The 25,440-nt window shown below is 56.1% G+C and overlaps 2 protein-coding genes, 1 long non-coding RNA gene and 1 pseudogene across 13 annotated transcripts in view; 2 read left to right on the forward strand and 2 right to left on the reverse strand.

Annotated features, from left to right (window-relative positions):
- The window catches only part of ANKRD11 (ankyrin repeat domain containing 11), a 166,471-nt gene extending 150,458 nt beyond the window's left edge, over nt 1-16,013 (forward strand). For 9 of the 11 annotated variants that reach the window (XM_057534971.1, XM_057534967.1, XM_057534972.1 and 6 more), the window contains 7 exons: nt 2,256-2,403; nt 2,721-9,166; nt 11,286-11,384; nt 11,456-11,599; nt 12,964-13,056; nt 13,223-13,385; nt 15,059-16,013. In XM_057534971.1, the coding sequence (XP_057390954.1) occupies nt 2,256-2,403; nt 2,721-9,166; nt 11,286-11,384; nt 11,456-11,599; nt 12,964-13,056; nt 13,223-13,385; nt 15,059-15,537 (7,572 nt within the window). In that variant the 3' untranslated portion in view covers nt 15,538-16,013. The remainder of the gene's footprint in view (nt 1-2,255; nt 2,404-2,720; nt 9,167-11,285; nt 11,385-11,455; nt 11,600-12,963; nt 13,057-13,222; nt 13,386-15,058) is intronic. The other 2 variants (XM_057534976.1, XM_057534975.1) reach the window with 1 other exon arrangement.
- LOC114236514 (uncharacterized) lies at nt 10,392-11,576 on the reverse strand. Its single transcript, XR_009006181.1, has 3 exons — nt 11,439-11,576; nt 11,152-11,220; nt 10,392-10,885 (listed from the first exon to the last, which is right to left on the reverse strand). It is a non-coding gene; the product is annotated as an uncharacterized LOC114236514 (long non-coding RNA).
- A 920-nt stretch (nt 16,014-16,933) lies between the features above and the next one.
- The window catches only part of LOC130705731 (uncharacterized), a 44,015-nt gene continuing 35,508 nt past the window's right edge, over nt 16,934-25,440 (reverse strand). Inside the window, exon 3 of the mRNA XM_057534433.1 lies at nt 16,934-17,127. Within this exon, the coding sequence (XP_057390416.1) occupies nt 16,988-17,127 (140 nt within the window). The 3' untranslated portion in view covers nt 16,934-16,987. The remainder of the gene's footprint in view (nt 17,128-25,440) is intronic.
- Nucleotides 21,218-22,422, forward strand: LOC103005782 (40S ribosomal protein S6-like; annotated as a pseudogene).

Genomic DNA, 25,440 nt, shown 5'->3' on the forward strand with positions numbered 1-25,440 from the left:
CTGTCTGTCCTCGTCCCTGTGCTGCTGCCAGAGCCGGCAGCCTGGACGGGGGCAGACAACGTGGGGTGAGCAGCCCAGGAGCCGCAAGCACCTGGGGCACGTCCCCTTCGGTCCAACGCAGCAGCCGCACGTGCAGGTGAGGGTCTGGCCGCGGTCATTGCCATGCTGTCCAAGAGGCCCCTGGCCGGAGATGGGATGGCGCGCGGGATGAGGACACATGGCGGCTGCTGAGTGTCTGGTCTGTCGTGGCAGCCCCGCTGGTCACTGTAGGCAGGTGTCAGGGAACCGGCGGTGTGGCCAGTGTGAAAATGACGCATCGGCGCAGGGAGAGATGGGGCGGTGCTCTGGGCTGAGGGTGCTGAGACGCCTGGGACACCTGAGCGCTGATTACAGAGCTGATGTCAGGCATTAGTTAACGTTTTAGGGAAGATAATGGCATTATGGGGTTTTTGTTGTCACTGTTTGTTAAGAGCCATTTTAGAGAAGTATGCTGAAAAACTTTATGAAATATCTGGGATTTGCTAAAAACAACCGGGGCAGGCAGACACTTCCCTGGTGGTCAGTGCTTAAGAATCCGCCTTCCAACGCAGGGGATGCAGGTTTGATCCCTGGTCAAGGAACTAAGATCCCATATGCCATGGGGCAACTAAGCCCGCGTGCCGCAACTAGAGAGAAGCCCACGCACCACAACAAAGAGCCCACACACCGCAATGAAAGGTCCCGCACGCCACAGCTAAGACATGACACAGCCAAAAATTAAAAAAAAAAAAAAAAGATACCCGGCACAGTGGGCAGGTATGGGGTATGGGTGAAATGAGGCTGGCTGGCTGGTAGGTGATGGAGCTGGGAGGGAGAGGGCCGCCGCCTGAATCTCCGCTTTTCTAATTGTCTTTAAACTTGTTATTAGGGAGCAGTCAGAGACATGGACACGTGGCCTCAGGTGTGGGCTCTGCAGAGAGGAGAAGGCTGAGGGCCAGGAGATGGGAGATGACCCTGGACTCTCCGGGCGGGCTGGTGGCCTTCAGGGCTGCATACGGCAGAGACCCTTTCTCGGCCAGAGGGAGGACAGCGTGAGGGGACTTCACCTGCGTTGCTGGTCTCAGAGGGAAGGGCCGTAGCCAGGGAACGTGGTGGCCTCAAGCAGTTGGGGTGTTCCTCGGCTGGCAGACAGCAAGGACACGGGACCAGAGCCCTGACTCTGGCGCCAGGATTGTCCAACACCGTGGTGATTTGTCACAGGGCAGGGGAGCTCCTGCCCAGGAAGTGGTGTCCTGCTCCCACCATGCAGACCCAGGTGCAGCGGCGTGCAGCCCAGGCTGAAGTGGAGGCCGCCGTCCCGTTTGCCAGGCACCTGGGGGAGGCCGTGGGTTCCGCCCTGGCCACCCGAGTGCAGCGAGGATCGAGATGGAGCGAGTCACACAGAATTCTTTGGTTTCCTGGTGCATCGGAACGTTGTCTGCCCTGGACAGTTGCCGTTAGGTGTGCAACAGCAGTATCTATAAACAATTTGCACTCCTTCGTTAAGAAATACATTATTGCGGGACTTCTCTGGCGGTCCAGTGGTTAAGACTCCACGCTTCCACTGCAGGGGACACGGGTTCAATCCCTGGTTAGAGAACTAAGATCCTGCATGCTGCGCCATGTGGCCTTAAAAAAAAGAAATACATTATTGCTAAAAAATGTAACTGTCACCTGAAGCTCCAGGAGTCGTGATCTTTTTGCTGGTGGAGGGTCTGAAATACTGCGAGAACTACCAAAATGTGACCCAGAGACACCAAGTGAGCAAATGCTGTCGGGGGAATGGCGCCAGTAGACTTGCTGGGTGCAGGGTCGCCACAGACCTTTAGTCCGTAGACAACGCGGCATCTGAAGCGTACGAAAGTGAGGTCTGCTGTCCTTGCGTTCAGGGGGTCCTGGGCACGGATTAGCGACAGGTAATCTTACTTTCTGCAATAAATGAAAACATGCAATAAACCTGCTTGCACAAGCTTGGTCTTTGTTTTCTCTACTGTGTAACACGCCCCCCCGCCCCCATAAAAGCCTTCCCCCCAAGTTGCAGGAACCCGGCGGCACGAGGGGAGCAGCCTGTGTGAGTGGTGGGTCTGTGGTGGGAGAGGCCTCGCAGGCGGCGCGAATGGCCTCCACCCCTTGGCCTGGTCGTGCTCAGGCCCTGCGAAGGGGCCGCAGTTGGGCGTCGGCGTGGTGGCCGCTCAGTGCTGCTCAGGGTCCCTGACGGGCCTCTCACTGCTCCGCAGGTGGTGAAGCTGCTGCTCCGGTATGGAGGGAACCCCCAGCAGAGCAACAGGAAGGGCGAGACACCGCTGAAGGTGGCCAGCTCCCCGACCATGGTGAACCTGCTGCTGGGCAAGGGCACCTACACGTCCAGCGAGGAGAGCTCGGCCGGTCAGTGCTGCGGGGGCGTGGGCTGGGCAGGTGGCGTCCCCGCGGTCAGCAGGGCTCTCGCGGCAGCCTGCTTGGATGCCTGCTGCTGATGGGAGCCTCTGGACCGTAAGGAGTCCCCCCCAGCCGGGATGGGGGGCTTCTGTGCAAGGCCTCCAGCCCCGTGTCTGTGCAGACCTCTCTGTGGTCCCTCTGCCCAGGGCCGGCCTCAACCTGAACTAAGCCAGGTGACGTGCTCGTTGGGCGGGCGCCCTCCCCTCCCCAGGCGCCCGCAGCCCCTGCCTGAACCACCTCTGACCTCCTCTCCCCTGTCCCCGCAGAGAGCTCTGAGGAGGAGGACGACGCCCCATCATTCGCACCTTCCAGCTCAGTCGATGGCAATAACACGGACTCCGAGTGTGAGAAGGGCCTGAAACACAAGACTAAGAATCCGGAGCCCCAGAAAACTGTGACCCCCGTCAAGGACGAGTATGAGTTTGACGAGGATGACGAGCAGGACAGAGTCCCTCCCGTGGACGACAAACACTTGCTGAAAAAGGATTACAGGAAAGAAACTAAGTCAAATAGTTTTATTTCTATACCCAAAATGGAAGTGAAAAGTTACACTAAAAACAGCACGATTGCACCAAAGAAGGCGTCTCATCGCATCTTGTCGGACACGTCAGACGAGGAGGACGTCGGTGTCGCCGTGGGGACCGGGGAGAAGCTGAGACTCTCAGCTCACACGATGCTGCCTGGTAGCAAGACACGGGAGCCTTCCAACTCCAAGCAGCAGAAGGAAAAAAATAAAGTGAAAAAGAAGCGAAAGAAAGAAATAAAGGGCAAAGAAGTGCGGTTTGGGAAGAGGAGCGACAAGTTCTGCTCCTCTGAGTCCGAGAGCGAGTCTTCGGAGAGCGGCGAGGACGGCGGGGACTCGGCGGGGAGCCCCGGCTGCCTCAAGGAGTCCCCGCTGGTGCTGAAGGACCCTGCCCTGTTCAGCTCCCTGTCTGCCTCCTCCACCTCGTCCCACGGCAGCTCCGCCCCCCAGAAGCATAACCCCGGCCACGCGGATCCGCATGCCAAGCACTGGCGGACGGACAACTGGAAAACCATCTCCTCCCCAGCCTGGTCCGAGGTCAGCTCGTTGACAGACTCCACGAGGACGAGGCTGAGCAGCGAGTCTGACGGCTCCTCCGAGGGCTCCAGCGTGGAGTCGCTCAAGCCAGTCAGGAAGAGGCAGGAGCACAGGAAGAGGGCCGGCCTGCAGGGCACGCTGCCCGATAGGAGGAACTCCTTCCATCCGGGCGGGGACGGCGCCATCCCCAAGCTGGACAAGGAGGGCAAGGTCGTCAAGAAGCACAAGACGAAACATAAACACAAAAGCAAGGAGAAGGGGCTGTGCTCCGTCAGCCAGGAGCTGAAGCTGAAGAGCTTCACCTACGAGTACGAGGAGTCCAAGCAGAGGGCAGACAAGGCCGTCCTGCTGGACGACGCGCCGGCTGAGAGCAAGCTGAAAGGCCTGAAGCACGAGAGGGACCACTGTAAGAAAGAGGAGAAGCTCGGCAAGGTGAAGTCGGAGGAGAAGGAGTGGCTCTTTAAGGACGAGATGATCAAGGTCTCCAGAGAGGAGAAGTCGCTCAAGAGAATCAGGGACCTGAACAAGGATGGGGGCAGGGCCTTCCGGGAGGAGAAGGACCGTTCCAGCAAAGCCGACAAGGAGAAACTGCTGAAGGAAAAATCTCCAAAAGAGGAAAAGCTGAGGCTCTACAAAGAGGAAAGAAAGAAGAAGTCCAAAGACAGGCCCTCAAAATTAGAGAAAAAGAATGACTTTAAAGAGGATAAAATTTCAAAAGAGAAGGAGAAGACCTTCAAAGAGGACAAAGATAAAGAAAAACTCAAAAAAGTGTACAGGGAGGATTCTGCTTTTGATGAATATTGTAACAAAAGCCAGTTTCTGGAGAACGAAGACACTAAGTTTAGTCTTTCTGACGACCAGGACCGGTGGTTTTCTGACTTGTCAGACTCGTCCTTCGATTTCAAAGAGGAAGATAGCTGGGACTCTCCAGTGACAGACTACAGGGACATGAAGAGCGAGTCCGTGGCCAGGCTGATCCTGGAGACGGTGAAAGAGGACAGCAAGGAGAAGAGGCGGGAGAGCAAGGCCCGGGAGAAGCGCCCTGACAGGGACACCTTCTCTCGCAAGAAGGACCGTGACGGCCTGGAGCGGGGCTCGGAGCGGAGGAGGGAGCACGCGGCCGACAGGCCCAGGGCCGTGCCCGGCTACCTCTGCGAGAAGGACAAGCGGCGGCGGGAGGCTGCGGAAGGTGGCCGCGACAGGAAGGAGGCCCCCGAGGCCGCCAGGGAGCGCAGAGACGGCCGCGCGAAGCCCGAGGAGGGGCACCGTGAAGACCTGAAGGAGCACGGTGGCGAGGGGGCCTTCAAGGACAGGCCCGAGTGCGACTTCGGGAAGAGCCTGGAGCCCTGGGAGAGGCATCACCCGGCACGAGAGAAGGAGAAGAAGGAGAAGCTAAAGCTAGAGAAGTACAAAGAGAAGTCCAGTGACAAGGACAAAAACGAGAAACTGATCCTTGAAAAATGTCAGAAGGACAAGGAATTTGATAAGTGTTTTAAAGAGAAAAAGGATGCCAAGGAAAAGCACAAAGATGTGCATAGCAAAGACAAAGAGAGAAAAGCATCTCTCGACCAAGGTAAAGACAAACGGGAGAAGACTTTCCCCGGCATTCTCTCGGAGGACTTCTCTGAAAAAAAAGATGAAAAGAAGGGCAAAGAGAAAAGCTGGTACATTGCAGATATATTCACTGATGAAAGCGAAGATGAAAAAGATGACTACACGGCGAGCGGATTCAAAGTCGGGGAGGCCGGCGAGGGGCGGGGGGATGGCCCCCCCGAGAGGGAGGACGGGCGGGAGCCGCACCCCCCCGACAGGCACCGGAAGCACTCGGCCGACAGGCAGCACGTGGAAAAGCAGAAAGACAAAGAAATCCGGGAGAAGAAGAAGGAGAAGGGCGCCACAGACGGGGGCAAGGACAAGAAAGAACGAACCTTGGAAAAGCACAAAGAGAAGAAGGACAGAGAGTCCACGGAGAAGTACAAGGACCGGAAGGACCGAGCGTCGGTGGACGCCACTCAGGACAAGAGGGGCAGGCAGAAGCTGCCCGAGAAGGCAGAGAGGAGGCCCCCCGTGGAGGAGAGGGCCAGGAGCAGGCACCGGGAGAGGCCCGACCGGGAGCAGGGCCGCGAGAGGAAGGCGGGCAAGGGCGCCGACGCGGAGAAGAGCCTGCTGGAGCGGCTGGAGGAGGCGGCGCTGCAGGACTTGCGCGAGGACTCCAACGACAAGGGCAGCGATGCGTCGTCCGACGGCTTCCCCGACCGCGGCCACGACCCGGGCCTCGGCGCCCTCCTGGAGGTGCCCTTCCCGGAGCCCCCGGAGGAGCGGGCGCGGGAGAGGGAGCGGCACCGGCACGCCTCGTCCTCCTCCAAGAAGAGCCACGACCGAGAGCGGGTCAGGAAGGACAAGCCCGAGAAGAAAGAGAAGAGCGACGACTGCAAGGACGCGGGCGGCCGGAAGGACAGCGGCCCGTACGAGAAGGAGGTCCTGGAGGCCGACGCTTACGGCCTCTCCTACAGCATCAAGGCCGACGTAGAGGACGAGTTAGAGAAAACCATCGAGTTGTTTTCTACCGAAAAGAAGGAGAAAAATGATCCTGAAAGAGAACCTGCCAAGAAGATAGAGAAGGAACTGAGGCCTTACGGCTCTAGCACCCTGAGCCTCCTGAAGGAGAAGAGGCGGCGGGAGAAGCACCGGCACCGGGACCGGCACGGGGACGGGCCCCCGCGGCACCACCGGGAGGAGCTCAAGCCCGCCGCCAGGGACAAGGACAACCCTCCCGGCTCCTTCCGGGACAAGCCCAAGGACGAGGGCGGGAAGCTCGGGGAGGCCAAGCTGAAGGAGAAGGTCAAGGAGAATCTGGAGAAAGAAAGGGGCGACCCCGTGAAGCTCAGCAACGGGAACGACAAGCTCCTCCCGGTCAGAGACCCAGGTAAGAAAGATGTCCGGCCCCGGGAGAAGCTCCTGGGCGATGGGGACCTGATGATGACGAGCTTCGAGCGGATGCTCTCCCAGAAGGACCTGGAGATCGAGGAGCGCCACAAACGGCACAAGGAGAGGATGAAGCAGATGGAGAAGCTGCGCCACCGGTCTGGTGACCCCAAGCTCAAGGAGAAGGCCAGGCCCGCCGAGGACGGGCGGAAGAAAAGCCTGGACGGCCCGCTGAAGAAGCCGCTGGGGCTGGACCCTGCCCCGAAGGACAGGAAGCTCAAGGAGCCCGCTCCCGCCGCCCCTGCTGCCGAGAACAAGCCCCACCCGGGACCCGCGGTGGACCCCCGAGACTGGCTGGCGGGCCCCCACATGAAAGAGGTCTTGCCCGCTTCCCCCAGGCCAGACCATGGCCGGCCCACCGGGGTCCCCACCCCCGCCTCGGTGGTGTCCTGCCCCAGCTACGAGGAGGCCATGCACACGCCCCGGACCCCGTCCTGCAGCGCCGACGACTACCCCGACCTCATGTTCGACTGCGCCGACCCCCAGCCCGTGTCCAGCACGTCCGCCAGCGCCTGCTCGCCCTCCTTCTTCGACAGGTTCTCCGTGGCCACGAGCGGGGTTTCAGAAACCCCGGGCCAGACACCCACGAGGCCGCTGTGCACGAACCTTTACCGCTCCGTGTCCGTGGACATCAGGAGGACCCCTGAGGAAGAGTTCGGACTCGGGGACAAGCTGTTCAGACAGCAGAGCGTCCCTGCCGCGCCCAGCTACAGCTCGCCGGGGCGGCACCCGGAGGACAAGGCCCCGGGGCCCCCAGCACCCACCGAGAAGTTCGCCTGCCTGTCTCCGGGGTATTACTCCCCAGACTATGGCATCCCCTCCCCCAAAGCGGACGCCTTGCACTGCCCGCCTGCGGCCGCAGCCAACATCACCCCGTCCCCAGAGGGCGCCTTCTCTGGCTTACCGACAAAGTCCCCCCCTTCACACAGAGACGAGCTCTTGGCCCCGTCCATGGAGGGGGCCCTCCCCCCTGACCTTGGCATTCCCCTGGATGCCACGGAGGACCAGCAGGCCACCGCGGCCATCATCCCCCCGGAGCCCAGCTTCCTGGAGCCCCTGGACGAGGGCCCCTTCAGCACCGTCATCACAGAGGAGCCGGTCGAGTGGGCGCACCCCGCCACTGTGGAGCAGGGCCTCCCCGCTGGCCTCATCGGGGGCACCCCCGAAAACCCCGCCAGCTGGCCCGTGGGGTCGGACCTCCTGCTGAAGTCCCCACAGAGATTCCCAGAGTCCCCAAAACATTTCTGCCCTGCTGAGTCTCTCCACCCGGAGCCCCCTTTCCCGGTGTCCCCCGTTTCATACCCTCTGTCGGTCCCCGAGCCGGGCCTGGAAGTCAAGGACGAGGCCGGGGAAGCAGTGCCAGCCGCTGTCTCTGCTTCAGAAGAGCCAGCCACGTTCGCCTCTCCTTCCAGGCTGGAGTCCTTCTTCAGTAACTGCAAGTCCGTCCCGGAAGCACCCCCCGACGCGCCCCCCGAGCCTGCGTGCGTGACGGCCGTGGCTCAGGTGGAGGCCCTGGGTCCCCTGGAGAATAACTTCCTGGAAAGTGGTCACAACCTGTCTGCCCTCGGCCAGGTGGAGCCGGTGCCCTGGCCCGGTGCCTTCCCCGCCACCGAGGATGACCTCGACCTGGGACCTTTCTCGCTGCCGGAGCTTCCTCTCCAGACGAAGGATGTTTCCGACGTCGAAGCAGAGCCTGTGGAAGAGAGTCCTCTCGTTCCTCTGGACGACACCCCCGCGCTCCCGAGCGGCGGGGACGTCTCCGTGGCAGCTGCTGATGAACAGCTGGTGCTGCCTCCTGACCAGGCGGCCGCCCGGCTCACTACCGAGCCTGCGCCCGAGCCCCCGGAGGAGCCGAAGCCGGCCGCGCTGCCCGAGGCCACGGTGGAGGCCGGGGCCGGGCCGGAGGGGAGGGCCCCCGAGGACCCCGCCCCCGGCCGCGGGCCCACGCCAGCCCCCTCGGAGCAGCATCCGCCGGGGAGTGGGGACGAGCAGGCCGAGGGCCCAGAGCCCTCAGCCACGCCCCACGGTGCTCCCGACGCCCCCGGGGACGGCTCGGCCCAGGCCCGCGCAGTGGAGGGGGCCGGCCCCCAGGACGGTGCCGGGCTTGAGGGGCCTCCGGACAGCGTCCAGCCTGAAGCCCCCGAACCAGAACCCAAACCGACAGCCGAAGCCCCAAAGGCGCCTAAGGTGGAGGAGATCCCCCTGCGCATGACCAGGACCCGGGCCCAGATGCTGGCCAACCAGCACAAGCAGAGCTCGCCGCCCGCCGAGAAGGAGCCCGCAGCTGCGCCCACCCCCAGGGCCAAGGGCCGCGGCTCCGAGGACGACGACCCCCAGGCCCAGCACCCGCGCAAACGCCGCTTCCAGCGCTCCAGCCAGCAGCTGGCCCAGCAGATGCACACGTCCACACGTCAGACGCGGGAGGTGATCCAGCAGACGCTGGCTGCCATCGTGGACGCCATCAAGCTGGACGACATCGAGCCCTACCACAGCGACAGGGCCAACCCGTACTTTGAGTACCTGCAGATCAGGAAGAAGATCGAGGAGAAGCGCAAGATCCTCTGCTACATCAGCCCGCAGGCGCCCCAGTGCTACGCCGAGTACGTCACCTACACCGGCTCCTACCTGCTGGACGGCAAGCCGCTCAGCAAGCTGCACATCCCCGTGGTGAGTGCCTGCCCGGGGGGCGCCCCCAGGCCCAGGGCCCACTGCGCTGTCCTCCCTGGCATTCCCCGTCGGCCCCGTGTCGGCTCCCACCCAGTCCGCATGCTTGGACCTCGCCTGACCCGGGCTCCACCCACGTGGGGCACGCCTGGCCCCCAGCGGCCCCACGCTGCCAACCCAAGGCCAGACCCCAGTCCTTTTCCCCCAGAGACCTGAGGGCACCTCTCTGCCTCCTCAAAGCAGGTCCTTCCTTGGGTTTCCAGGCTTCACCACCTGCCCAGTCAGGCCCACGCCCCACCTCTCGGCCGTCTGTTCTCCCCGGGTGGTTCGCCCCACGTCTGTGCAAATGTGACCTGTCCGAGCCCCGCCGTGCACACCCCACCCCCTCTTCACGCCCAGACGCGGGCCATTGGCAGGTCCTGGCGCACAAAGTCATGCGGGGAGCGCACATCCTGCACGTGCTGCCCTCCCCCTCCCCCCACCGCCCCAGCAGCAGGCACAGGCGTCACGGCCAGTAAAGCTGATCTCAGCCACCTGTGCTCAGTAGTCCCAGAGCCGCCCCGGCCCCCAGGCTTCGCCATGCTCCCCAGGTGCTGCTGACCCACACCTGTGTGGCAGACTAGCCTCATTTTTTGACCAGCCCACCCCACCCCCACCCCGTGAGGAAAAGCCCAGCTTTCTGCTTGTTCTGTCTGTCGGGCCTGGGAGAAGCCCCCGTAATGGCTGTCAGTGCCGCCCGGGACGGGCCCCCTCCGTGGGGCTACGTCACACGCGTGGGTCCTGCTGTCAGACCTCGGCCTGCGCTGCCTGTTCCCAGGCAGAGAGGGGGAGCCCGAGGCACTGGACTCAGGGGAACCTGGCCTGGGATCCCTGGTCAGTGAGACTTTTGCTGTTTGGTTTCAGTAACTAAAATTTAGACAAACAGCACCGTGGCCACCATAGAGCATTGGAAACTAGAGAGAACGCTGTGCTCCTGCCTCCCCCTGGACCCCTGCCACCCGAGTTCACCCCGCAGCAGCCTGTGTGTCTCCTGGAGCTCAGCCCTTTCTAGAGGCGGGCTCCGGTTCACAGCCTGTCGCCCCGCAGCCAGGCCCAGGCTGTTGGGTGAGGGCAGGCCGAGGCCTCATTCCCACACCCTCCGGAGCCAGGGAGGGTGAAACGGAGGTGACCTCACACCCACAACAGCCCCAAACAAGACCCCTGTACAGAGACCACTGCAGGCGCCCAAGAGGCAAGGGGAGGCCAGCGCCCTGGCCCCCGGGGGCGTGATGGGCAGGACGTGCGGCCAAAGAGACCCGGCTGGGTGGTTTCATCTTGGGTTCTGAGATAATCTTAGACCGAAAAGTTGGAAGAGCGCATGTACCTTGAGCTTGGGCCTCGAGTCCAGCCCCTCAGAGGGTCTTGTCTGTGGCAGCCACTGTACCGTGGGCTATTTATTCCTCTCCTCCAGCCCGAGGTCGTGGCCACACGAGCCACACCGCACCCTACTTGGCCTCGGCCACCAGGGGCTCCTCGGCAGTCCCGTGCTTCCTGAACACGCTCTCGCTTCCTGGCCCCACGAGAGGCTCCAGCCCATCTGGTGCTGTTGTGACACGTGACACGTTTCCTGTGTGTTTCGGAAGCACCGGCTTCTAATCCCGGGAGAAGCGCCCTCCCGGGTTCAAGGGTGGCCTCCGGCATCTGGGGGTGGTACCCGGGCGAGCCCTCTCCCTCGCTGACGCCCTGGGAAGATGGGCAGGCCCAGCTGTCCTGTTCGTGTGGCCTCTACGCAGCTGTGTCCCACTGGGTCTCACGGTTACTCAGGGTGCGTGAAGCCCGCGGTAAACAGAGGACACCCTGCCCCTCCTCCGTCCCCTCTTGGCCGCACAAGGGCCGCGGTGCAGATGCCCTCTGTTCTTAGCTTCCCTCGCCTCCTCCCCCATCTCTGCCGCCCCCTCCCCGCCCGCCCTCCTCACAGCCACACGCGGGGCGGACGGGCGCTCGCTCACCTACTCTCGGGGACAGGCAGCACCTCGCACGTCCGCGTCTTCACGGGACTGTGGTCTCCGGGGTGACTCCTGCGAGTGGGCAGCCGGGGTGAGTCACGGCCCCCACTGAACCCCGTCTCCCCCTGTGACCGCAGATCGCGCCCCCTCCCTCCCTGGCGGAGCCCCTGAAGGAGCTGTTCAAGCAGCAGGAGGCCGTGCGTGGGAAGCTGCGCCTGCAGCACAGCATCGAGCGGGTAAGCGGGCGGCCGCGGGCCCAGGGCACCCGGCCCGGGTGGGTCTCAGCTCACCAGCCCCTCTCCTCCAGGAAAAGCTGATCGTCTCCTGCGAACAGGAGATCCTGCGGGTTCACTGCCGGGCGGCAAGGACCATCGCGAACCAGGCAGTGCCGTTCAGCGCCTGCACCATGCTGCTGGACTCAGAGGTGTACAACATGCCGCTCGAGAGTCAGGTGGGTGCCCGGGCCTGTGGGGGGGGGGCGTGCCCCCGCTGGGTGACGGGTCGGCACTGGAGCGGCGCTGGGGTCACGGGCTGGGACTCTACTGAAAGTTCCCTCTGAAACTCACGTGCGATCTGCACACGCAGCAGCTGGAGCTGCTGCACCAGGGCTTCCTCAACGAAGGCCCCAGAGAGGCTGTCACGCTGGGGACCACCGTGCTGCTGCCCCCGACGGGCATGCGGGCCCAGGGCATGCCCACCAGTCGGAGCACACGGTGTGCCTCGTCTGTCCACTCCGAGTCCAGCCTGCCTCCCTCCGCCCCCAGGGCTGTGTTTGTCCCATGAGGTCACACCCTTCCCCAGCCGACCCGTCCCCGTGGCACCTGTGCCCCTAAGGGCCCCACCCATCCACTGACACACGGAGATCTAAAATGTGCAGAAAGCAAGTCGGTTCCCATCCTCCCTGATGTTCTCTCCTACCCCGCAGCCACTGTGACTCTCAGCCCATCAGCCCAGAGTGTGTCATTCTGGGCCAGGCCTCGGTGCTGAGTTCCCAACTGACAGAGGCCCCTAGTGACCTCAGGCCCACAGGTGGATCACATGGACCCCTGGGTGTCTGAGCAGCATTCCCAGGTTGGCCGCGTGGTGACGTACGGTGGTTTCAGTTAAACCTTATTAGTGCGTTAAAGAGTCCTTACATGTAACCTTTAAGGATACATCTGTAAAAGCTTCTACGTTTAACATACTATGCATAGTGACGCGTTTTCCCTAAAGCAAAAACATTTGTCCACAAAGTATTTTAGGGATTGGGTGGAAGTTTTGCTTTTTTGCATCTGAAAGAAAAAAGAATCTGCTCACCTTCAAGGGATTGCTGCGTTTCCTCTGAATGTCAAGGAGACAGGACTCTCAGGCTGCAGCCTCCTCCCCTCAAGCCCCTTTGTCGTGGGGCCTGGGCTTCCCCCAGGCAGGTGGTTGCGTGTGGCTGGGCGAGAGAGAGAGACTTTCCCGCCCCGAGACCCAGACCCGGGAGGCCCTGCCGACCCACCCGGCAGGAGCCTGTGGGGACCTCCTGCTCCCGAGGTTGCCCTGCTTGTAAACCACAGTACGCTGTGGGCGGCCTGCAGCCACCCCAGGCCTCCCAGACGTCCTCTCAAAGAAAAAGTCACTGCCGCTTTTTACCCTCGCCGGCTCGCCCTGGGGCCTCCCCAGGGGACAGAGGGGAGCCTGAAGGCGCCGCCGGGGTCCCGCGTCACGGCCTGGAGAGCTGGTGGGGGAGGGAGGGCCCTGCTGGTGGGCCCTGGACCGGGGGACACGGGGCTTGACGTGCCAGGCAGGCCCACCCTCCCGACGCCCACATGTGCCTCACTCTCCTGCCAGGGCGATGAGAACAAGTCGGTGCGGGATCGGTTCAACGCCCGCCAGTTCATCTCGTGGCTGCAGGACGTGGACGACAAGTACGACCGCATGAAGGTGAGCCGCGGCGGCAGCGGCGGGGCCAGGGCTCTTCTGGGCGGGGGCGGCAGGGCCGTGTTCGGAGGAGGCAGCTTCAGACTCGCCCTGAGCCCGGCTGGCAGCGAGGGAGCCGAGGCCTCCCCGCCCCCATGTTGCCTCTTAGAGTGTCTTCCCTCCTGTCCAGGTGTGCGGGGAGCAGCTCCTGTCACCAGCTGGCGGTCAGACCTCTGTGGGACCCCACCTTGAGCCCTCCTCAAAGGTCACAGCATCCACCCATCACCCTGCCCTGGCTGTGCTGACCAGTGCAGCGGGCAGAGGACGGGGGGGAGATAGAGAGAGATTAGCAAGTAAGAAGCAAGTCCTTGTCTGCACCCGGGGTCCCCTGTGAACAGAGACCGGCAGTGACGTGCCCGTTACAGAATTAACACCCAGGAGCCGGCACCCGGGAAGCCCCAGGAGGCAGGGCCCGCTGCGTGGAGCTGATGGAGGCGTGACCCAGGCTCCCACGCTGGCCTGCCAGCTTCAGCCCTGGCCTCAGTGACCCTGCCTCCGGCACTGCGGCAGCGCACCCAGAGGGGCGGCCAGGAGGCCAGAGGCCAGAGCAGAGAGGAACCACCCTACAGGGCGTTCAGGCCCAGCTGAGGCCGGGCCCAGGCCGCGTTTCTAACAAGCTCCGAGGTGACCGTTCGGGGGTCCCACGGTCACTCCTCCCACCACCAGCCAGCCTGAAGGGAGCTGCACGGGAAACTTCCCTATAAAGAGAGAAATAATTTAAAGTTAGACTTAGTACATTACAAAGACAACGTAAGTCTCATTTCCATAATGTGCCAAGAACTTACAAACCAATAAGAAAAAAAGATGGATAGAAAAAGGAATTGGTGAAGTACGGAGAGTGCAGGGGCACAAAACGGCCACCCGCGTGGCCACTGGTCTCAGAGCACAGCGTGGACGAGGTCCTATTCGGGAGACAGGCTGCCCTCCCTCAGTTCCTGCAGCCCTGGGACAACTCCAGACGTGCCGGTCATGTGTCACGGGGTTTAGCCTAACAAAGAGTTTCATTTTAGTCACTGAAAACTCAGGGGTACGTACAGTTCAGTACAGTGGTGGAAACCCAGCGGCCCATCAATTTAGTCAAGAGATGGAAACGCTATGTAACACTTTAAATGAGGTGAAAGCAGCCGGACTCCTGAGGGTGTCTGAGCTGTCACGCTTTTTGTTAACGTCTCCCTGAGGATGACGAGTGGCCCAGGCATGCCGAGGAGGACACGGCTGGCCGCTGGAGCACGTGGGGGCTTGTTTCCAGAGCACTTTTTTAAACTGAACTATTTTAAGCAAATCAGAAATTGTGATACCTGGCCCTACATGCTTGTGTGCACATCTAAGAAAATAAGATGCACACTGTCACGTCGTTAACTCTGTTCACCTGAAGTCTGGTCTTCCGCCCGCTGTGCTCTGTGTTGCCCGCCTGTACCCCAAACGCCACCCCCCCACCCCCCCCACGTGCTGTTGGTAACCCAGGTACTGTCATTATTTCAGTTTCAACATTCTCCTTTCTTAACATGAAATACAGAGTATGCCTTTAGTAGTATAACTGTTTACCTTACTTAGTACCCGCTTAAGAGTAAACACGTGAACATTAATTTTTAACAACTAAGTGCATTTCTAAAAGGCATAATTTCCACTGTGAATGCAAATGAAGCCAATGTTACCAACCATAAATAAGATAAATGGAAAATGAAAACAGAAGAGCAGAGCTATTATAAATTCCGACTAGACTAGAGGCTGTGGTGAAACCCCCAGGGGTGGGGGCACAGAGCAGGGATGACGGACAGACCCCTGTGTGGTCAGCAAGGCCACTCACTGCGCAGGACGAGACCCAGACGCAGAGGTCGTCCTGAGGCCAGAGCGCGAATGAGGCCCCTGCCCCGAGCTCCCGGGATGCGCTGCGGCAGGGGGAGTGGGTGCGGGGGCGGCCGGGCTCTCGCCTCCCCTTCCCTCACCTGCTGCGTTTCCCGCGTAGACGTGTCTCCTGATGCGGCAGCAGCACGAGGCCGCGGCCCTCAACGCTGTGCAGAGGATGGAGTGGCAGCTGAAGGTGCAGGAGCTGGACCCCGCCGGGCACAAGTCCCTGTGTGTGAACGAGGTGCCCTCCTTCTACGTGCCCATGGTCGACGTCAACGACGACTTCGTGCTCCTGCCGGCCTGACGCACTGGGGCAGCTGCCCGGGTCACAGGCGAGCCCCCCAGGCCGCCGCCGAGTCCGGGCGGTGGGAGGAGACCATGTCCCCGGGGGGGACACCCAGGGAGAAGCCCGCGCTGGGCCCCTGGCACGCGGCTCTTTCACACCCGCTGCCGCGGGAGGACGAGGAGCCGGGGACGCGGGCACGGACACGGCAGACTCGGGCTCTTTCCGGCGGCTGCACGGGCATCTCAGGAGCTGCGGGACGGAGAGCGTTTTTTAAATTCCTTGTTCCATTTCTGATCGACAAAAGAGAATAAAATCAAGGCCCACCCCTCACCAACAGCGGCCTCTGGGGTCAGAGGGTGGGGAGAGCTTCGGGCCGGCTGCGTCCTGTCGCCACGAAGCTGCCGGCCTGAGACCTGGGCTGGGACGCCGGGCCGGGTGAGGGCCTGGCTGCGCCGCCCGCCCGCCTCGCAGGGACACGCAGGCAGGACTCCGGGTTGTGTTTTTAATGGAGTCAAATCCACGTGGTTTGTATATTTTTTCCTTTAATCTTGGGCATTTTGTTTCTCTTTCTGAGAACATAACTTGAAACACTACAGAGCCAATAATCATATAAAAAGTGTACCCGTAAACGCTGTACAGTTTTATACACGTTCACAATGTACTTTTGCTGCCTTCTAGATAATTTATTTTGCAACACATTACTGCACAGTTGTAAATAACTTATGTACTGTAACATCACTTCAGTTATGTGTAAAGAAATAAATAAATTAATTAAATGCTCTTTGTACATGACAGGCCCCCTCAGGAGGGTGGACATGGCTGTGAGGGGAGGGTTCCCGCCCTGCAAATCCCAGTGTCTTCCACTTTTTTCCTACCAAATGAGTAGCTTTTAATTTTGAAACAAATTATACTCCCCCCGCCCCCCTTTCCTGCCCTCCACTCAACAACTGGGGCTGCTGGCCGGGACGGCAGGGGTTGCCCAGAGGCTCTTTCCCAGGGCCCATATCAGAGCGGGCAGGAGACAGGCGAGGCGTGTGCTGGGGCAGCAGGTCCCCTGGGTGGCACGGCTGTGGAGGGACCACTGTCTCCCGACTCCCCGTGGGGCTGCCACGTGGGAGTCCCCACCTGGGATGCATGTCCCACCTGAAGACCGGCTCGCGGGGCAGGAGTCGGAGATCTGAGCCCAGCGTGACCTGGGGTCTGTGCTCCTCTCCAAGGAGGGTGCGCACAGGGCCGGGCCGGGGGCCCCTTCTGAGCAGAGGCGTCTGCCCTGCCCGCTCCATCCACAGTTCCCATCCAACGGCTGGCTCCAGCTGGAGGGCAACGGGTGGAGGCTGCAGGGCCAGGCAGGGGGCCTGGGGTGGCCCTAGCCCTTGCCCGAGTCCTCGGGCACCTCGCTCCCTCCCCCATGCTTCCTGTACCTGGCGGGGGTGGGAGCTGCAGACATGACCCCACTCGGGAGTGAGAGCCCAGCCCTGTGCCACCAGCATGCCCCACAGAGCAGCCCCGGTTTCCTCTTTCTGGGCTGCCTGGCCCGACCCAGGCCCTCGGCTTCTGCCTCAGAGACACCCCGACTCTGCATTCCCCTTTGTGCGAATCCCTGCCCCCCGCCCCCGGCTGGTCCCACCTCGAGTGGCCCTGGGGCGGGGCCAGAGCCTTCACTGCCCAGTGTCTCTCTGAAGAGCGTGAATTAGGTCGCACCTGTTCACCTGGTACATCCTGGCATCAGCAACTTCAGGCCACCCCGCAGAGACCCCGCACTCAGAGAGGTCCCGCCCGCTGCAGGTGCTGGTCCCGCTGCAGCAAGCGCATCTGGAGGTGTACCCCATGCTCTGGCACGTCTACACCACAATGACATGGTGACATCACGACGTCGCTTTCCTGGCTCTGCGTGTGACTTCCTGCCATGAGAGACAACGGCACAGATGCTCTCGTCACATGGCTGTGCAGGGGTGGGCCCCGGAGAACAAAAAGGGATTCGTATCCAGGATATAAACAGAGAACCCGTAAAACCCAACCACAAAAAAAATAAAAAATTCAAAAATGGGCAAAGGACCTGACTAGTCCTTTCTCCAAAGAAGAACAAACGCTCAGCATGACTAATCACTAGGGAAATGCAGATGAGAACCACAATTTGATACCCCCTGAGACTCATTAGGATGGCTACTAACAACGACAACAACAGAAAACAACAAGCACTTGGTGAGGACGTGGAGACTCTGGAACCCTTGTGCGCTGTTGGTGGGAATGTAAAATGGTGCAGCCGCTGTGGAGAACAGTATGGAGGTTCCTCAAGTACACTTACCATGTGTAAAGTTCCTCAAGTACACTTACCATGTGTCCAGCAATCCCACTTCTGGGTACATACCCAAAGGAATTGAAACCAGGGTCTCAAAGACATACCTGTACAGCCACGTTCACTGCAGCACTATTCACAACGGCTAAAACATGGAATAAACCCAGCTATCCACTGACAGATGAATGGATAAAGAAAAGGCAGCGTATATAGACACTGGTATTTTTTCAACCTTCATAAGGAATGAGGTACTTGATAGATGCTAGAGCATGGATGAAACTTAATGACATTATGCTAAATGAAGTAAGACAAATACTGTATGATTCCACTTACATGAGGTACTCTGAGGGGTCAAAATCAGAGAGCCAGAAAATATAATGGTGGTCACCCGGGCAGGGGGGAATGGGTGCTGAAATTCAGGCTTCGGATGTCAGACCCGGGGAGAAAACTTGGGTTGATTGTGTGGAAACAGCCTGGGGGGTGGGGCTGGAATCCGGTGCAACTGCAACCGAGGGTGTACGCAGAGGAAGCCTGGGTTGCCTTGGAGGCCAGGCACCATTGTTCGGGGGGTGCGTGAGAGGAGGAGCGGGACCTGCAATTGTAGCCTTTTCCCCTGCGTGTGGGATCGCAGAGAGCGGGACACGGACTGCACGGGCTCCAGGATTGGTCGCGAGCCACCTCCACTCCCATCGCATACTCCGGGGGTGTGCCTAAGCTGCCACCACTGTCGAGAAACCCAGGACCGGTTACCAGTCGCCGCATCTGCACACCCCTAGCAAGGGGAAAACAACCAGCACACACTAAGGAAAGAGCTGACAGGTATCCATACTAAAAACAGCCCTGGTACCAAATATATGAAACCCACAGGAGCTACACAGGGACGCCCCCACATGTAAACAGCCCTCCAAAACCACAGGAGATAACTGTTTCTCCTAAACACACAGAGTAAGAGAAAGAAGAAGAAGAGGAACCACTCCCAGTTAAAAGACAAGAGAATTCTGCTGAAAGAACCAATAACACACACCTCTTCACTCTATTGGAGACACTGATTTCAAAAAGGAAATTAAGGAATTAAGAAAGGCTATCAGGCACAGCTACTGAGCCTGCGCGTCTGGAGCCTGTGCCCCGCAACGGGAGGGGCCGCGATAGTGAAAGGCCCGCGCACCGCAATGAAGAGCGGTCCCCGCACCACGATGAAGAGTGGCCCCCACTTGCCGCAACTGGAGAAAGCCCTCGCACGAACCGAAGACCCAACACAGTCAAAAAAATAAAATAAATAAATAAATAAAGTAGCTATAAAAAAAAAAATTGGAGTCATCAAAATATTCTTTAAAAAAAAAAAAAAAAGAAAGGCTATCAGGGACTTTTCTGGTGGCACAGTGGTTAAGAATCCGCCTGCCAATGCAGGGGACACAGGTTCGAGCCCTGGTCCGGGAAGATCCCACATGCCATGGAGCAACTAAGCCCATGCGCCACAACTACTGAGCCTGCGCTCTAGAGCCCACGAGCCACAGCTACTGAGCCCACGTGCCTAGAGCCCATGCTCTGCAACAAGAGAAGCCACCGCAATGAGAAGCCTGCACACCGCAACGAAGAGTAGCCCCCGCTTGCCGCAACTAGAGAAAGCCCACGCACTGCAACAAAGACCCAATGCAACCATAAATAAATAAACAAATACATTAAAAAAATAAAAGAACGGCTATCGACAGAAATGCACAGTACTATAAAAAAGAAACAAACTCTGAAGGGTACCCAAAAAAATTAGAAAACTCATTTGCAGAGACAAAAGCTGAGCTAAAGGCAATGAATAGCAGAAGAATGAATAAGTGAAGGTAGAACAATGGAAATGAGGAAATGACCCAATCAGAAAAGCAGAGAGAAAGCCAAATGAAAAAAAAAAAAGATAGCAATATAAGAGGCCTATGGGAGAATATAAAGCGTGCCAATCTACACGTAATAGGGATTCCAGAATGGAAAGACAGAGAAAAGGGCATCACAAATGTATCTGAAGAAATTACGGCTGAAAACTTTCCAAATCTAAAGAACGAAACATATCCAGGTAGAGGAAGCACAGAGGGTCCCAAACCAGGTAAACCCAAACAAACCTACACCAAGACATATAATAAAAATGGCAAAATGTAAAGATTAAGAGAGGATTCTAAAGGCAGCAAGAGAATAACAGAGTTAGTGACAAGGGAACCCCCATTAGGCTATCAGTTGATTTCTCTACAGAAACATTGCGGGCCAGAAGGGAGTGGCAAGACAGAGTCAAAGTCCTGAACGGGAAAAATCTGCCACCTAGGACATTCTACCCAGCAAGATTACCATTTAGAAAAAAGGAGAGATAAAGAATTTCTCAGACAAGCAACAACTAAAAGAATACAGCAATACTAAACCTATCCTAAAGGAAACACTGAAAGGTCGTCTCTAAATAGAACAGAACGAAGAATCTATAGGAAAGAGAAAAATCACAACTGGAAAGTAAATCACTTAAATAAGCCAGTACACAGATTTTTTAAAAATCAGAAAATTTCTGGGAAAGTGGTGATGACCAGAATGAAGAGCCACAGGATGAAGATGAAGACGTAAAAGGGCATCAAATTCATAAAACGTGGGGCAGGAGAGGAAGAACATGTAGACTTATTTTCATTTCCTAGAATGTGTTTGAGCCTATATGACTACCAGTCTAAGGCAAGCAGATATAGGAAGGGGTTAACATCCTTGAAAACCAGGGCAACCACAAATCAAAAACATACAACAGATTCACAAAAACCAAAAAGAAGAGGACATAAGTATAATACAAGAGAAAATCATCAGGGAATTCCCTGGCAGTCCAGTGCTTAGGACTCCGAGCTCCCACTGCCAAGGGCCCGGGTTCAATCCCTGGTAGGGGAACTAAGATCCCTCAAGCCGCATGGCATGGCCAAAAAAAAAATCATCAAACCACAAAAGGAGAAACAAAAAGTTGTCAATAATTACCTTAAAATGGCAATGGACTAAATGCTCCAATCAAAAGACACAGAGCGGCAGATTGGATTAAAAAAAAAAAAGAGCCTACAATATGCTGCCTACAGGAGACCCACTTTAGGGCAAAGGACACACACAGATGGAAAGTAAGGGGATGGAAAAAGATATTTCATGCACACAAATGACAAGAAAGTGGGGGTCGCAATACTCATATCAGACAAAATAGACTTTAAAACAAAAGCCATAAAGAAAGATAAAGAACACTATATAATGATAAAAGGATCAATACAAGGAGAGGATATTACACTCGTCAACATATATGCACCTTATATAGCAGCACTCAAATATGTAAAACAAATAACAGACATAAAGAGAGAAACTGACAGGAATACAATAATAGTAGGAGGAGACTTTAACACCCCACTCAGAGCTTCTAGACAGAGAATCAGTAAGGCAACAGAGATCCCAAATGACACAATAGAACAGTAAGACTTAACTGACATTACACCCGAAACAACCAGAATACACATTCCTTTCCAGGGCACATGGCACGTTATATAGGACTGACCACATACTAGGGCACAAAATAAGCCTCAACAAATTTCAGAGTATAGAAATTATATCAAGCATCTTTTCTGACCACAATGGCATGAAACTAGAAATTAACCACAGAAAAAGAAATGAGAGCTCTTTTAGGTGGTGCCTTGGATGCAGCTGGCCACTTCAGGATGAAGCTGAACATTTCTTTCCTGGCCATTGGCTGCCAGAAACTCATTGAAGTGGATGATGAATGAAAACTTCATGCCTTTTATGAGAATTGTACAGCCAAAGAAGTTGCTGCTGACACTCTGGGTGAAGAATGGAAGGGTTATGTGGTCCGAATCAGTGGTGGGAATGACAAACAGGGTTTCCCCACAAAGCAAAGTGTCTTAACCCATGGCCACATCCGCCTGCTACTGAGTAAGGGACATTCCTGTTACAGACCAAGGAGAACTGGAGAAAGAATTCACAAATCTGTATGGGGTTGCACTGTGGATGCCAATCTGAGTGGTCTCAATTTGGTCTTCATAAAAAAAAGGGAGAAAAATATTACTGGACTCACTGATAACTACTGTGCCTCATCGCCTGGGACCCAAAAGAGCTAGCAGAGGGACTTCCCTGGTGGCTCAGTGGTTAAGAATCCGCCTGCCAACGCATGGGACACAGGTTCGAGCCCTGGTCCGGGAAGATCCCACATGCCGCAGAGCAACTAAGTCCATGTGCCACAACTACTGAGCCTGCATGCCGCAACTACTGAGCCTGTGCTCTAGAGCCCACGAGCCACAACTACTCAGCCCGCGTGCCTAGAGCCCGCAAGCCACAACTATTGAGCCTGTGCTCTAGGGCCCTCAAGCCACAACTACTGAGCCCACGTGCTACAACTACTGAAGCCCACGCGCCTAGAGCCCATGCTCCGCAACAAGAGAAGCCACCTCAATGAGAACCCCATGCACCACAATGAAGAGCAGGCCCCACTTGCCACAACTAGAGAAAGCCCACGCGCAGCAACGAAGACCCAACACAGCCAAAAAATAAAAAATCAATCAATCAATCAATAAAAAGAGCTAGCAGAATCTGCACACTTTTCAGTCTCTCTAAAGAAGATGATGTCCACCAGTATGTTGTGAGAAACCCCCTAAACTAAGGTAAGAAATCTAGGACCAAAGCACACAAGGTTCAGTGTCCTTTTACTCCATGTGCTCTGCAACACAAACGTCGGTGTACTGCTCTGAAGAAACAGCATTCTAGGAAAACTAAGGCAGAGACTGCAGAATATGCTAAACTCTTGGCCAAGAGAATGAAGGAGGCCAAAGAAAAATGCCGGGAACAGAATGTCAAGAGATGGAGGCTGTCCTCTCTGAGAGCTTCTACTTTTGAGTCCAGTCAAAAATGAGATGTTCGGACTTCCCTGGTGGTGCAGTGGTTAAGAATCTGCCTGCCAACGCAGGGGACACGGGTTTGAGCCCTTGTCCGGGAAGATCCCACATGCCGCGGAGCAACTAAACCCGTGCACCACAACTACTGAGCCTGTGCTCTAGAGCCCACGAGCCACAACTACTGAGCCCACGTGCCACAACTACTGAAGCTCACGTGCCTAGAGCCTGTGCTCCGCAACAAGAGAAGCCACCGCAATGAGAAGCCCGCGCACCGCAACGAAGAGTAGCCCCCGCTCGCCACAACTAGAGAAAGCCTATGCGCAGCAATGAAGACCCAACGCAGCCAAAAATAAAGTAAATAAATAAATTAAAAAAAAATAATGAGATGTTCTAGGAGTTCACTGGTGGCGCGGTGGTAAAGAATCCGCCTTCCAATGCAGGGGATGCAGGTTCAATCCCTGATCGGGGAACTAAGATCCCACATGCCACGGAGCAACTAAGCCCACATGCCACAACTACTGAGCCCACGTGCTCTGGAGCCCGTGCGCCACAACTAGAGAGCCCACACACCACAGCTACTGAGCCTGCGTGTTCTGGAGCCCACGCGCCATGACTAGAGAGCCCACGTGCCACTAGAGAGAAGCCCGTGCGCTGCAACAAAGATCCTGCATGCCACAACCAAGACCTGATGCAGGGCTTCCCTGGTGGCGCAGTGGTTGAGAATCTGCCTGCCGATGCAGGGGACGCGGGTTCGAGCCCTGGTCTGGGAGGATCCCACATGCCGCGGAGCGGCTGGGCCCGTGGGCCACAATTGCTGAGCCTGCGCGTCTGGAGCCTGTGCTCCGCAACAAGAGAGGCCGCGATAGTGAGAGGCCCGCGCACCGCGATGAAGAATGGCCCCCGCTTGCCGCAACTGGAGAGAGCCCTCGCACAGAAACGAAGACCCAACACAGCCATAAATAAATAAATAAATAAATAAAATATTAAAAAAAAAAAGACCTGATGCAGCCAAATAAATAAAATAAAAATTTGAAACAAGAAATAAAACTGAGAAAATATTCATTATCTAACATAAAACTAACCAAATTTTTTAAAAAATGAGATATTCTAACAAATAAGATCAGACATTAGAAAAAAAAAAGAAATGGGAAAAAACCAATAACATGCTACTAAAAAACCAATGGGTCAACGATGAAATCAAAGAGGAAATTTAAAAATACCTTGAAAAAATGAAAATACAACCATACAAAATCAAAAAAAAAAAAACAGAACCATCAAAAGCTATGGGATGCAACAAAAGCAGCTGTTATAGGGAAGTTCATAACAATACAGGCCTTCCTCTAAAAACAAGAAAAATCTCAAGCAACCTAACCCACCACTTAAAAGAATTAGAAAAAGAAGAATAAGCAAAACCTAAATTCAGCAGAAGGAAGGAAATAATAAAGATCAGAGAAGAAAGAAATAAAATAGAGATTAAAAAAATAGAAATAAATCAATAAAACCAAGAGTTGGTTCTTTGGAAGGATAAACACGATGGACAAACCTCTGGCCAGGCTCACCAAAAAGAAAAGAGAGAGAACCCAAATAAAATAAGAAATGAAAAAGGAAACATAACAACTGATGCCGCAGAAATATAAAAAACCATAAGGGAAAATACTATGAACAAGTGTATGCCAACAAATTCAACAACCTAGAAGAAATGGACAAGTTTCTAGAAACATATAGCCCACCAAAACTGTATCAGGAAGAAATAGATAATTTAAACAGACTGATCACTAGAAGTGAAATAGAATCTGTAATTTTAAAAAACTCCCTACAAACACAAGTCCAGGACCAGATGGCCTCACCGGTGAATTCTACCAAACATACAAAAAAGAACTTATACTGATCCTTCTCAAACTCTTCCCAAAAAAATGGAAGAGGAGGGAACACTCCCAAAGACATGCTATGAAGCCACCATCACCCTGATAACAAAACCAGACAAAGACACCACCAAAAAGGAAAGTTACAGGCCAATATCTCTGAAGAATATAGATGCAAAAATTCTCAAAATATTAGCAAACCGAATCCAACAACACATAAAAAAGATCATACACCATGACCAAGTGTGATTCATTGCAAGTTCACAAGGATGGTTCAACGTATGGAAATCAATACGATACACCACATAAACAAAAACCACATGATCATCTCGCCAGATGCAGAAAAAGCATTGAACAAGATTCAACATCCATTCACGATAAAAATTCTTACCAAAGTGGGTATAGAGGGATCATACCTCAATATAATAAAAGCTATTTATGACAAACCCACAGCCAACATAATACTCAATGGTGAAAAGCTGAAAGCCCTCCTGCTAAAAATCTGGAACAAAACAAGGATGCCCAGTCTCACCTCTTCTATTTAACACAGGATTGGAGTCCTAGCCACAGCCATCAGACAAGAAAAAGAAATAAAATGTAAACAAATAGGAAGGGAAGAGGTAAAATTGTCATTATATGCAGATGATATGATACTATATATAGAAAACCCTAAAGACTCCACACAAAAACTACTAGAACTGATAAACGAATTCAGCAAGGTAGCAAGATGCAACATTAACACACAGAAATAGGTCACATTTCTGTACACCAGCAATGAAGTATCAGAAAGGTAATTTAAATAAACAATACCTTTTTTTTTTTTTTTGGCTGCGCCACCTGGCATGCAGGATCTTAGTTCCCCAACAAGGGATTGAACCTGTGCCCCCTGCAGTGGAAGCATGGAGTTGTAACCACTGGGCTGCCAGGGAAGTCCAACAATACGTTTTAAAATTGCACCCCCAAGGGCTTCCCTGGTGGTGCGGTGGTTGGGAGTCTGCCTGCTAGTGCAGGGGACACGGGTTCAAGCCCTGGTCTGGGAAGATCCCACATGCCGCGGAGCAGCTGGGCCCATGAGCCACAGCTACTGAGCCTGCGCGTCTGGAGCCTGTGCTCCGCAACAAGAGAGGCCGCGATAGTGAGAGGCCCGCACACCGCGATGAAGCGTGGCCCCCG

This window comes from Balaenoptera acutorostrata, chromosome 19, assembly GCF_949987535.1.
Source record: "Balaenoptera acutorostrata chromosome 19, mBalAcu1.1, whole genome shotgun sequence".
Classification (NCBI taxonomy): domain Eukaryota; kingdom Metazoa; phylum Chordata; class Mammalia; order Artiodactyla; family Balaenopteridae; genus Balaenoptera; species Balaenoptera acutorostrata.